General features: G+C 37.4%; 1 protein-coding gene across 1 annotated transcript in view; it reads right to left on the bottom strand.

The window, feature by feature from the left end:
* MACC1 (MET transcriptional regulator MACC1) overlaps window positions 1–10,516 on the bottom strand; it is a 29,410-nt gene extending 18,894 nt beyond the window's left edge. Inside the window, exons 1-2 of the mRNA XM_032753445.2 lie at window positions 10,402–10,516; window positions 6,017–8,058 (exon numbers count right to left, since the gene is read on the bottom strand). Of these exons, the coding sequence (XP_032609336.1) occupies window positions 6,017–8,058; window positions 10,402–10,516 (2,157 nt within the window). The remainder of the gene's footprint in view (window positions 1–6,016; window positions 8,059–10,401) is intronic.
* Between the last annotated feature and the right edge of the window lie 3,610 nt (window positions 10,517–14,126).

The following is a 14,126-nucleotide window of genomic DNA, read 5'->3' as shown; positions in this document are numbered from 1 at the left end:
TGGGGGCAGGGCACAGACAAATAAAAAGTCAGCAGGAATCTCCAGAGACTTAAACGTCCCTGTCTGACTGACAGCTTTGAAGAGAGTAGTGGTTCTCCCAGCACACAGCTGGAGATCTGAGAACGGACAGACTGCCTCCTAAAGTGGGTCCCTCACCCCTGAGCAGCCTAACTGGGAGGCACCCCCCCAGAAGGGAAAGACTGACACCTCACCGGGCCAGGTACTCCTCTGAGACAAAACTTCCAGAGGAACTATCAGACAGCTGAATTGGTGGTCTCACGAAAATCCGCTGTTCTGCAGCCACCGCTGCTGACACCCAGCCAAACAGGGTCTGGAGTGGACCTCTAGTAAACTCCAACAGACCTGCAGCTGAGGGTCCTGTCTGGTAGAAGGAAAACTAACAAACAGAAAGGACATCCACACCAAAAACCCATCTGTACATCACCATCATCAAAGACCAAAAGTAGATAAAACCGCAAAGATGGGGAAAAAACAGAGCAGAAAAACTGGAAACTCTAAAAAGCAGAGCACCTCTCCTCCTCCAAAAGAACGCAGTTCCTCACCAGCAATGGAACAAAGCTGGATGGAGGATGACTTTGACGAGTTGAGAGAAGAAGGCTTCAGACGATCAAACGACTCTGAGCTACGGGAGGAAATTCAAAACAATAGCAAAGAAGTTAAAAACTTTGAAAAAAAATTAGAAGAATGGATAACTAGAATAACCAATGGAGAGAAGGGCTTAAAGGAGATGGAGGAGCTGAAAGCCAAGTTTCGAGAACTACGTGAAGATTGCAGAAGCCTCAGTAGCAGATGCGATCAACTGGAAGAAAGGGTATCGCTGATGGAAGATGAAATGAAGCGAGAAGGGAAGTCTAGAGAAAAAAGAATAAAAAGAAATGAACAAAGCCTCCAAGAAATTTGGGACTACGTGAAACGACCAAACCTACGTCTGATTGGTGTACCTGAAAATGACGGGGAGAATGGAACCAAGTTGGAAAACACTCTGCAAGATATTATCCAGGAGAACTTCCCCAATCTAGCAAGGCAGGCCAACATTCAGATTCAGGAAATACAGAGAACGCCACAAAGATACTCCTCGAGAAGAGCAACTCCAAGACACATAATTGTCAGATTCACCAAAGTTGAAATGACGGAAAAAATGTTAAGGGCAGCCAGAGAGAAAGGTCGGGTTACCCACAAAGGGAAGCCCATCAGTCTAACAGCTGATCTCTCCGCAGAAACTCTACAAGCCAGAAGAGAGTGGGGGCCGATATTCAACATTCTTAAAGAAAAGAATTTTCAACCCAGAATTTCCTATCCAGCCAAACTAAGCTTCATAAGTGAAGGAGAAATAAAATACTTTACAGACAAGCAAACGCTGAGTGATTTTGTCACCACCAGGCCTGCCCTAAAAGGGCTCCTGAAGGAAGCACTAAACATGGAAAGGAACAACCGGTACCAGCCACTGCAAAAACATGCCAAATTGTAAAGACCATCGAGGCTAGGAAGAAACTGCATCAACTAATGAGCAAAATAACCAACTAACATCATAATGACAGGATCAGATTCACACATAACAATATTAACGTTAAATGTAAATGGGCTAAATGCTCCAATTAAAAGACACAGACTGGCAAACTGGATAAGGAGTCAGGACCCATCAGTGTGCTGTATTCAGGAAACCCATCTCACGTGCAGAGACACACATAGACTCAAAATAAAGGGATGGAGGAAGATCTATCAAGCAAATGGAAAACAAAAAAAGGCAGGGGTTGCAATCCTAGTCTCTGACAAAATAGACTTTAAACCAACAAAGATCAAAAGAGACAAAGAAGGCCATTACATAATGGTAAAGGGATCAATTCAACAAGAAGAGCTAACTATCCTAAATATATATGCACCCAACACAGGAGCACCCAGATTCATAAGGCAAGTCCTGAGTGACCTACAAAGGGACTTAAACTCCCACACAATAATAATGGGAGATTTTAACACCCCACTGTCAACATTAGACAGATCATCTAGACAGAAAGTTAACAAGGATATCCAGGAATTGAACTCAGCTCTAAACAAAGTGGACCTAATAGACATCTACAGAACTCTCCACCCCAAGTCAACAGAATATACATTTTTTTCAGCACCACACCACACCTATTCCAAAATTGACCACATAGTTGGAAGTAAAGCTCTCCTCAGCAAATGTAAAACAACAGAAATTATAACAAACTGTCTCTCAGACCACAGTGCAATCAAACTACAACTCAGGATTAAGAAACTCACTCAAAACCGCTCAACTACATGGAAACTGAACAACCTCCTCCTGAATGACTATTGCGTACATAATGAAATGAAGGCAGAAATAAAGATGTTCTTTGAAACCAACGAGAACAAAGACACAACCTACCAGAATCTCTGGGACACATTCAAAGCAGTGTGTAGAGGGAAATTTATAGCACTAAATGCCCACAAGAGAAAACAGGAAAGATCCAAAATTGACACCCTAACATCACAATTAAAAGAACTAGAAAAGCAAGAGCAAACACATTCAAAAGCTAGCAGAAGGCTAGAAATAACTAAAATCAGAGCAGAACTGAAGGAAATAGAGACACAAAAAACCCTTCAAAAAATTAATGAATCCAGGAGCTTGTTTTTTGAGAAGATCAACAAAATTGATAGGCCGCTAGCAAGACTAATAAAGAAGAAAAGAGAGAAGAATCAAATAGATGCAATAAAAAATGAAAAAGGGGATATCACCACCGATCCCACAGAAATACAATCTACCATCAGAGAATACTACAAACACCTCTATGCAAATAAACTAGAAAATCTAGAAGAAATGGATAAATTCCTCAACAAATACACCCTCCCAAGACTAAATCAGGAAGAAGTCGAATCTCTGAATAGACCAATAACAGGTTCTGAAATTGTGGCAATAATCAATAGCTTACCAACCAAAAAGAGTCCAGGACCTGATGGATTCACAGCTGAATTCTACCAGAGGTACAAGGAGGAACTGGTACCATTCCTTCTGAAACTATTCCAATCGATAGAAAAAGAGGGAATCCTCCCTAACACATTTTATGAAGCCAGCATCATCCTGATACCAAAGCCAGGCAGAGACACAACCAAAAAAGAGAATTTTAGACCAATATCCTTGATGAACATTGATGCAAAAATCCTCAATAAAATACTGGCAAACCGAATCCAGCAGCACATCAAAAAGCTTATACACCATGATCAAGTGGGCTTCATCCCTGGGATGCAAGGCTGGTTCAACATACGCAAATCAATAAATGTAATCCAGCATATAAACAGAACCAACAACAAAAACCACATGATTATCTCAATAGATGCAGAAAAGGCTTTTGACAAAATTCAACAACCCTTCATGCTAAAAACTCTCAATAAATTAGGTATTGATGGGACGTATCTCAACATAATAAGAGCTATATACGACAAACCCACAGCCAATATCATACTGAATGGGCAAAAACTGGAAGCATTCCCTCTGAAAACTGGCACAAGACAGGGATGCCCTCTCTCACCGCTCCTTTTCAACATAGTGCTGGAAGTTCTGGCCAGAGCAATCAGGCAGGAGAAGGAAATAAAGGGTATTCAATTAGGAAAAGAGGAAGTCAAACTGTCCCTGTTTGCAGATGACATGATTGTATATCTAGAAAATCCCATGGTCTCAGCCCAAAATCTCCTTAAGCTGATTAGCAACTTCAGCAAAGTCTCAGGATACAAAATCAATGTACAAAAATCACAAGCATTCTTGTACACCAATCACAGACAAACAGAGAGCCAAATCATGAGTGAACTCCCATTCACAATTGCTTCAAAGAGAATAAAATACCTAGGAATCCAACTTACAAGGGATGTGAAGGACCTCTTCAAGGAGAACTACAAACCACTGCTCAATGAAATCAAAGAGGATACAAACAAATGGAAGAACATTCCATGCTCATGGGTTGGAAGAATCAATATCGTGAAAATGGCCATACTGCCCAAAGTAATTTATAGATTCAATGCCATCCCCATCAAGCTACCAATGACTTTCTTCACAGAATTGGAAAAAACTACTTTAAAGTTCATATGGAACCAAAAAAGAGCCCGCATCGCCAAGTCAATCCTAAGCCAAAAGAACAAAGCTGGAGGCATCACGCTACCTGACTTCAAACTATACTACAAGGCTACAGTAACCAAAACAGCATGGTACTGGTACCACAACAGAGATATAGATCAATGGAACAGAACAGAGCCCTCAGAAATGATGCCGCATAGCTACAACTATCTGATCTTTGACAAACCTGACAAAAACAAGAAATGGGGAAAGGATTCCCTATTTAATAAATGGTGCTGGGAAAACTGGCTAGCCATATGTAGAAAGCTGAAACTGGATCCCTTCCTTACACCTTATACAAAAATTAATTCAAGATGGATTAAAGACTTAAATGTTAGACCTAAAACCATTAAAATCCTACAAGAAAACCGAGGCAATACCATTCAGGCCATAGGCGTGAGCAAGGACTTTATGTCTAAAACACCAAAAGCAATGGCAACAAAAGCCAAAATCGACAAATGGGATCTCATTAAACTAAAGAGCTTCTGCACAGCAAAAGAAACTACCATCAGAGTGAACAGGCAACCTACAGAATGGGAGAAAATTTTTGCAACCTACTCATCTGACAAAGGGCTAATATCCAGAATCTACAATGAACTCAAACAAATTTACAATAAAAAAAACAAACAACCCCATCAAAAAGTGGGCAAAGGACATGAACAGACACTTCTCAAAAGAAGACATTTATGCAGCCAGAAAACACATGAAGAAATGCTCATCATCACTGGCCATCAGAGAAATGCAAATCAAAACCACAGTGAGATACCATCTCACACCAGTTAGAATGGCCATCATTAAAAAATCAGGAAACAACAGGTGCTGGAGAGGATGTGGAGAAATAGGAACACTTTTACACTGTTGGTGGGACTGTAAACTAGTTCAACCATTGTGGAAGTCAGTGTGGTGATTCCTCAGGGATCTAGAACTAGAAATACCATTTGACCCAGCCATCCCATTATTGGGTATATACCCAAAGGACTATAAATCATGCTGCTACAAAGACACATGCACACGTATGTTTATTGCGGCACTATTCACAATAGCAAAGACTTGGAACCAACCCAAATGTCCAACAACAATAGACTGGATTAAGAAAATGTGGCACATATACACCATGGAATACTATGCAGCCATAAAAAATGATGAGTTCGTGTCCTTTGTAGGGACATGGATGAAACTAGAAAACATCATTCTCAGTAAACTATCGCAAGGACAAAAAACCAAACACCGCATGTTCTCACTCATAGGTGGGAATTGAACAATGAGAACTCATGGACACAGGAAGGGGAACATCACATTCCGGGTACTGTTGTGGGGTGGGGGGTGGGGGGGGCGGGGACAGCATTAGGAGATATACCTAATGCTAAATGACGAGCTAATGGGTGCAGGAAATCAACATGGCACATGGATACATATGTAACAAACCTGCACATTGTGCACATGTACCCTAAAACCTAAAGTATAATAAAAAAATAATAATAATAAATAAATAAATAAATAAATAAAAGAAAAGTGGATCTCTAACAATGGCCAAGTTAGTTTTCTTTAGTTTGCTTTCATGTTATGGAGCCTCTCTGGTATCTTAAGAGTTGTCTAAATATTTGAGACAGGAAGAGAAGTCATACCTGAACTGTTAAGCCCAGCACAAACAGAACTTTTAATTTTCTTTTAAAAGATGATCCCATTTTTGGGGGAAATCACAATTGAATCTCAAGTTTAAGAAACCAGTTTTATGATCATGTAGGAAAAACTATATTTGCTATAAAGTATCCTTAATGTATTTAAGACTGTTGAATTTTTAAACATTTCTCCTCTCACATGTTTGGTTATAAATATTGTCAAGTTAATATAATTCTTGATGGCAATTCATTACTATGATCAAGCAATACTCACCACAGTAAGTTCATACAGAAACTTCCTTGTATTTCTCTCGGTGTGGCAATCTTCCTTTAACTTCTTTATAACATAAGAAACTTTTTCTGATTCTTCGTCTGCTTGAATTTGATCAAAATCTTCCAGGGACAGATGTGAGTAACCCAGGACATCAGCTAAAACTTTCCAATCATAAACTTTTTCTGACACCAAGGTTAATACAACTGAGTAGATATAAGTCAATTTTTTTAAAGGCAGGACAATTTGTTCAAGAAGATTTCTGGTTGTAAAGACACTATCTGACATAAACATTACTTGCTGCTTTGAAATCACCTTGACATTTTTGCAGTGTACAAGTCCAATCTTACCTCTGAGTAGTCCTACATACCATTCCTTCACTTTGGACTGACCAATAGCTTTTACCTTACCTTCCCCGAGGAGAGCTATTGTGTCCCCTTTGAAATATTCAAGGAAGTAATCAATCTTGCTTTGTCTTAGCACTGCTTTCAGGGTTACCCCATAGTTGGTAAAGTTCAATGTTTTATCTTGAAATGTAGGATATTTAACAAGAATTTTTGGTGATAAAGGAGCAGACTTGATTTCTTCCTTCTTCTGCAAATAGCCTGGCAGATTCGAGAGTCTTTTTAGGTTTGGGTTTGGATCAGGAGTAGTGATAGAGAACTGTGCAACTAGTTCACCATTGAGAGGCTCCACCTGAACACAAAACTCAAACAAGTGCATCTCTCTGTGCTCAACTAAAGAAAATAAAAATTGTTGATGAACTACTTCACCTGCTTCCAACTGCTTTTGTTTAATTTCTTTCCTTTCTCCTTCTGTCTTTACTTCAAAATCAGGATCACAGGAAAAAACAGAAATACTTAAATCTTGTGGCTTGTCAAGTAAAAATGACTGCTTCCCCCAGAGCTGAAACACAACTGGAGATATGTTTTTTCCACCCTTCTTAATATCAGAAATTGTAAGCTGTCCTGGCATATAACTGTGTCCACAAACTGTTAAAATAACAGTAAAACTGGGATGGATATATTTGGGTCCATAAATTCCAACTGAGGTGGTTTTGTGGATATAATCCCAAATGGTGGCAGCTGGTGACTGAAGAGCTTTAGCTTGTGCAGCAACCACTAGATACATTACCTGATTCAAGTCAATTAGCTTGACTTGGATGGTGTCTTTATAAACGTAGCAGTTGCTTAAAACTTTAAAAGGGCCTTCTTTACTCAAGCTGTGTAAACACACCATTTCTGTCATGACTTGGCTGAAAGGATCCTTTCTCACTTCAGCCCCAATTTTCATCTCCAGCAAAAGGGCTTCCATTGTATTGAGGTTGCCTAACATGATTTCCAACAACGGGCTCACGGTGCATGAAAGATCATGGTTAAGCACGTGTGGCGGATCAAGGAAAGCCCTTAGAGACACCTCTTGGAATTCCCCCACAGCCACATGACCTTGGGGCACATGAACAGTGATGTCTGATTCAGGTAACTGTACTGACCCTCCTTGATGGTTTACTTTGCAAGTTATGGTGACCTCGGCAAGTTGTGTCTGGGCCCATCCAGGGCTCTGACTAATTGTATTCAAATCAAGGCAGGAGCGGGCCAGCTGGCGTTGACTTAACCAAGCCATTTTATAAGCCTCTCGGTCATTTTTAAGCCATTCTAAGTCGTGTGGTAGGATCTGGTCAGAGTTAGGTATACTCTGATGGGCATGTGCTGTGTCGTCTAAAATGTCCAGAAGTTCTGAGACACTTTTAGATCTTCCAGATTTTCTTGAGGAAGACTGCCTAAGTAACTGATGCACATCAAGTTCATCACCAGAGGAATCAAAAGAGTTTCCATTTTCTATTTCTCTAAAGAAAAGAAAAGGATCTTCCTTTAAGATGGAAATATTATTTCTCTTCCTGTTATTTCTTAGCTGAGTTATGTCATCCAAAAATGGGTTAGAAGCAGACAGTTGACTCCAGAATGGATTTTTAACTTTGGAAGCATTATTACCACGAAGGGTGAAAGCATCCGGCCAATTGTGAAGCAAGTCTGGGTCCTGGCATTCTTGTTATTTAAGGAAAGACAAAGCAAAACAAAGATAAGGTGGCATTCTGAGTTATAATGAAGATTAATTTTTCCCATAGCTTAAAAATTCAGGACTTACTTTTCATTTTTCTTTCTGATCTCTAGTCTACTAGCTAACACAAACTCAATGTTAAATTTGCTCAAATTTGTATGTAATGAGAAAAGAATATTTTTTCTACCAGGTTATTTTTTGAACATATGTAATGTTACTTTAAGACATCATGATTTATAAACTAAATGAATAAATATTTAATATGATATAATAATATATTTAACACATTTTCTTGAAAATGACTCAGACTAGCATGTGCTTGTGCTTTATTATTTTATGTATCATGCTTACAAAAGCAAATTTCTGGTCAAATAGAATAAATCAGTTACTCAATTATCCATATTTTTCTAAACATTGAATTGTTGGTCTCATTACATTCAGAATATTAATTTAATATTCTCCTTTTCAGATAATATTGAATATGTAGAAAATATCAACTACATCTGTTAACATTTAAAATAATATTTAAAACAATATGCTAAATTAGAAAGTCATTAATTTATTAGATAATTCTATAACTTTGTATTGAAAAATGGACATTAACATTTTTCAGGAAAAGGAATTCATAAAATTAACATTGAAAATTTAGACCACCATGAGTCTGGGCAGTAAATCCACAGCCAACAAACATAGAAACGACAAATCACCATGTAACAACCAGAGATGACTGAAACCACTCTAAAATAATGAATGTGGATAGCTGCCTTTTTTTAACACCGGAAAACATTCCAAAACTTTAGGGTGTTGGTGTATTTGCCAGCTTTATTTGCTGTACTTTATTTGTATTTGCCATTCAGTCTAGCTTTTAAGTGTATTTTATTCCTTTTCTCATTTTCAATGCGCATTAGTTTTGCATCTATTTTGTGATCTGTTAGACGTGACACATTCTCTTTTTGTTTATTCCTTTATTCTAAATGAGTTCTAAAAACAGAATATTTTGGCAAAAATTGAAAAAAGCTGGAGAAATTTTGTGACATGCATACAGATAGCATGTGTTATTAAAAAGAGTTGCCTATTGAAATGATAGTGTTTCTGGAGAAATTAAGCTTATAGACAGCATGCGTTATTAAAAAGAGTTACCTATTGAAAAAGAAAAAAAGAAAGAAAGAAAATTGAGACCACCATTGGTTTTATTGATCAAAGGAATTCATTGCACTCAAGCTTGCAATGGCAAATAATAATTTTACCACTAGAAACTGAAGCATTATTACTTTGGAAAGTAAGTGTCTTAAGAATTTGTAACATTAAAATATTTACATTTCTATTATAAGAATTTCTAGATATCTCACAACACTGAAGCCATTTTTTGTGTGTGTAGAGCAACTCATACTTGGTCATTTCTTAGTAAATAATTATAAAGACTCTGTGTAGACTTTGTGAAGCTAGTGCTGCTTTTAGCAACAGGCATAATAGCCAACCAAATTTTCAGAAGTTCTATTGAAAAAATAATTCAAACAAACTGTCAGAATTTCTTTTGTTTAATATACGTAGAAACATTATCTTGATTGAAATGTTTTTAAGTGTTATACGCTAAAATTTAGAAGATGGATTTTGAAAAATAAAGGTGGCATTTCTCTTACATTCACACTTTTCTTTAATACAGTTATCCCTAACTCTCTTAAAACTTACTTTTCTTCTGAGGATCGGGTTAATTTTTTGATGCTCCATGAAGATTTTCTAGGTCGACCTACCTTTAGAGAGCCTTTTTACCCCCAAATTCATTATAGTTATTGCATATAACACTCATTTATTAACAACATTTTTCCTTTTTATAATATTTATCATAATCTGTTGGCTGTGCTTTTTTTTTTTTTGAGAAGGAGTCTCGCTCTTCCACCCAGGCTGGAGTGCAGTGGCCCGATCTCAGCTCACTGCAGGCTCCGTCCCCCGGGGTTCACGCCATTCTCCTGCCTCAGCCTCCCGCGTAGCTGGGACTACAGGCGCCCGCCACCTCGCCCGGCTAATTTTTTTGTATTTTTTAGTAGAGACGGGGTTTCACCGTGTTAGCCAGGATGGTCTCAATCTCCTGACCTCGTGATCCGCCCGCCTCGGCCTCCCAAAGTGCTGGGATTACAGGCGTGAGCCACCGCGCCTGGCCTGGCTGTGCTATTTTATTTTGCACATCTTTTTATCTATTTCTATGATAAAAACAATATTTTATGATTCTTTTCTTCTTCCAAAGCATTTTCAGAGGTAGACCTTCAACAATTATTGGTGATGAATTTCATGTACTTACATGGACAAATCGCAACAGTTATAAATTCCCATACCTGTAATATTGCAACTCTTTGAGAGTTTTCCAGCTTCCATGTCAATCAAATTTGCTTCAGACCTACTTTGTGCAATTCTTCCTAATGAAAAATGTTTTCTTTCAGTGATTAGCATTTTTCCACCTACAAAGTAAATAGATAAGTATTTTTTGTAAGCATACATATACATGCTGGCAGAGAAAATAAACTCAAAGACATCATACGTATTTCTGTAAAGAACTACATGTGAAAATCCTCTATATAAATCTTCTACTCCTGGTAGGATACTCGACTAGATATACTAAAATATGTATTAGCACTCCACTAAAAAATGATCAAATTCCAGATTAATACCAATAACCAAATCTGGAAATGTATTACTGATCCCATATAAAAGTAATTAATGAGAATCCCAAGGACAACAACAATAACAACAAAATAGTAAGTCGAAAACTAAGTAAATAAACATTTCCTGTTTGGTGATTGGAGGACTAAATATCACAAACTAAAAATTTTCCCTTAAATCCTTGTATACATTCGATGCAGTTCCATGAAAAATTGCACGTAAATGTATATGTGTATTTGTTACTTCTTTTTTAATAGTTAAAATTGTATTTATTTCTTAATGGATAAAATTGTATGTATTTATTGCATAGAGCATATTGTTTTGAAGCATGTTGTTTAACAACACATACAGCAGCAATAACTTCTTAAGCTATTTTAATATTTATATATAGAAAAGCAAAGAGCTAATACTCAAGATAACCCAGAACGAGAGCATGACAGAGGTAATATGCACTACCTATCAGATATCAGCATTTATTATAAACAGGCTCTAAGTAAGACAACATGGAAGTGGAACATAAATAGATGAAGGACATAGAATAGAGATCTCAGAACCAGACCCACCCTTATATGAAGGATTGAAACATGGCACAGGTGGCCATACAGAGTGGTGTGGAAATGGTGGATTATTCATTAAACAGTGATGTTGCCATTTGTTGTGCATGCTAAAAAAAAAATTACGTTGATCACTGTCTCATCCCGTGCACAGAAAATAAATGCCAAGGGATTAAAAAACCTAAAAGTGAAAACAAAACCAATAAAATTTGAAAGATAGTCTAGAGATTGTCTTTATGTTTTCTGGGAAGGAGAGAATTTCTTAAACAGGGCACACGCACTTATGCAATATGCAAATCTGAAAAAATAAAACTACACATTAGAATAAGACATCCTATATATCAAAGGACATTAGTAAAAACACAAGCCAAAACTAGGACAATTTATTTTCATTGCACATGACTGAAAAAGGAAAAATAATTGGATTCCAAAATATATCAAAGATTCCCACAAATCAATAAACAAAATAAAACAACACTATAGAAATTTTTGAAAAAATTCTCTGAATGAACATTTCTCAAAAAATGGAAACACAAATGGTCCCTAGATGTATGGAAATATGATCAATCTCACTGGTAATTAGGAAAATGCAAAATGAAACCCCAAGAAACACAATTTTTACCTACGAAATCTCAGACGTTTTAGTCTAGCAACACCAATTATTGACAAAGTATGTGCAACAAAGGGAAAGCCTATATACTCGTCGTGGAAGTGTCAATATGTGCAACCACTTGGAATTTAATCTGACATTGTCTAGGAAATATGCTTACAGCCTAGTACCCAACAATTCCAATCCCAGTTATTTGTTTTAGTGAAAACTCTGCAGATGTGCCTCAAAGAGATATACATGAATATTCATTATATTATCAAGAAAACTGAAATCCCTAGGATATTCCCCAGAATATCCTTTGCCATATAAGTGGATAAATAAATTGTGGCATATTAACACAATGAAGTATCATACAACTATTGAAACAGATGAATCACAACTAAAAGTATGAACACATACTAGTAGTCAGTATCTCATGTCTGGGACTCAGCCTTCTTTACATATATAATTTCTCTTCATCCCATGATAACACTGAAAAATGGGTATTATAAATATGACTTTCAGAGTCTCAGCAATAGAATGTAACTAAACCACAAGATCAATTAGCAAGTGAGCCACTGACCAGAAGTCACTTGTTCATGTTATAACTACTATATGCAGCCCATAACTTAGGACGCCACATACCCTATGTCAGACTCAAGATTCCCAAGGTACCTTCTGAGACTGTCCCACCTTGCAGTTCACATTTCCAGTTATTTTTCAAATTATCATTATTTATTTATTTATTTATTTAGAGATGAAGTCTCGCTATATTGCCCAGGCTGGAGTACAATGGTGTGATCTCAGCTCACTGTGAGCTCTACTTCCTAGGTTCAAGTGATTCTCATGCCTGAGCCTCCAGAGTAGCTGGGATTACAGGCACCCACCACCAGTCCTGTCTAACTTTTGTATTTTTAGTAGAGACAGTGTTTCGCCATGTTGGCCAGGCTGGTCTCGAGCTCCTGACCTCAGGTGATTTGCCCACCTTGGCCTCCCAAAGTGCTGGGATTACAGGCATGAGCCACCACGCCCAGTTACTTTAAACCTTACTTTTTGTTCTCCTTTGTGTGTGTTGACCACATCTCCTTCACCTGTGACCCCTCCTTCTTTTTTGTTATACTCTTCTTTCTAGTTCTTGACTTTTTTTCTTTTCAAGTAGTTTATTTTATTTTTTAAAGAAACCAAAAGCTTTTCTGATCTATAAAAATGAAAGAAAAAATTAAAACAAGATGCAAAAGAGGGAAAAGGAATAAAAGAAAAAGAAAAGGAAAAGGAGGGAAGCATGTGTTTTCAGGCATGATAATTAAATAAATCCAAAAATTGTCTCATAAGGTGGCATGCTTAAAAAAATCCAATGTTACAATAACAATTTCTTTCCCTGATTGGGGAAACTACATCGAAAAAATGGGTAAAACGTTGAATTATGCAATATTCAAACTGCACTGAAACCTCAAATTTCCTGGCAGACCTTCCAAATGCTGTGGTTGATTTTACCAAATATAATGTCCAAAATTAAAAGTTTTTAGCACAGAATAAGTAGCCAAAACTTTGAGGTAGAAAAGCTGAGCTCAAGTTCCTCAGCAAAATGTAACAAACTAAATTAAAATGAGGAACAAATGTCTAAATGGAAAAATATTTTCGAAAAGATAAAATATATTCTTAAAAAATCAACTTAGTAAACTACCTAAACTCTTTTATTTTTTATGAGGAAAGAGCAAAATGAGCAATATGTACTGAGGATTCCTTTGAGGCAAATAACCGTTGATATGAAAAATAGTTATAACCAAATGGAATGCAGGTAGAAGTCCTCAACCACATAAAAACCAGGAATGATGCCTTATGCAGCTATGACCTTGAAGGATCATAACCTCTCAGAAACAAAGGCACCAAATGGTCATTAGCTGAGATTCTTTGTGGATTATCCTTATTCTCCAGGCACTCAAGCAGGTCTTCACTGTCCTTCAGGGTAGTTGTTCCAAATCTCAGTGGCAGCAGGATCACTTGGAAGGCTTAATCAAACAACCCTTTGGAACCACCCCAGTGTTTCTAATCCAGAAGGTCTGGGATTGTGCACAAGAATTTTATTTCTAACAAAGCTGTCAAATGATGCTGATGCTGTGGTTCGGTTCCAAGGGGCACATGTTGAGAACCACATTCTGAAAGCCATTCTAAAAGCTCCTTCCCTAGCCAAATGGTTTCCCTAGCCACTCTCACTATCCCCCAACAAATCCTCTCTCTCATAATCCTTCTCTACACA

The sequence above is a fragment of the Hylobates moloch genome, unplaced genomic scaffold, assembly GCF_009828535.3.
Source record: "Hylobates moloch isolate HMO894 unplaced genomic scaffold, HMol_V3 SCAFFOLD_1, whole genome shotgun sequence".
Classification (NCBI taxonomy): Eukaryota; Metazoa; Chordata; class Mammalia; order Primates; family Hylobatidae; genus Hylobates; species Hylobates moloch.
Note: the sequence above shows the minus strand (reverse complement) of the source record. Positions and strands in the feature narration are given on the sequence as shown.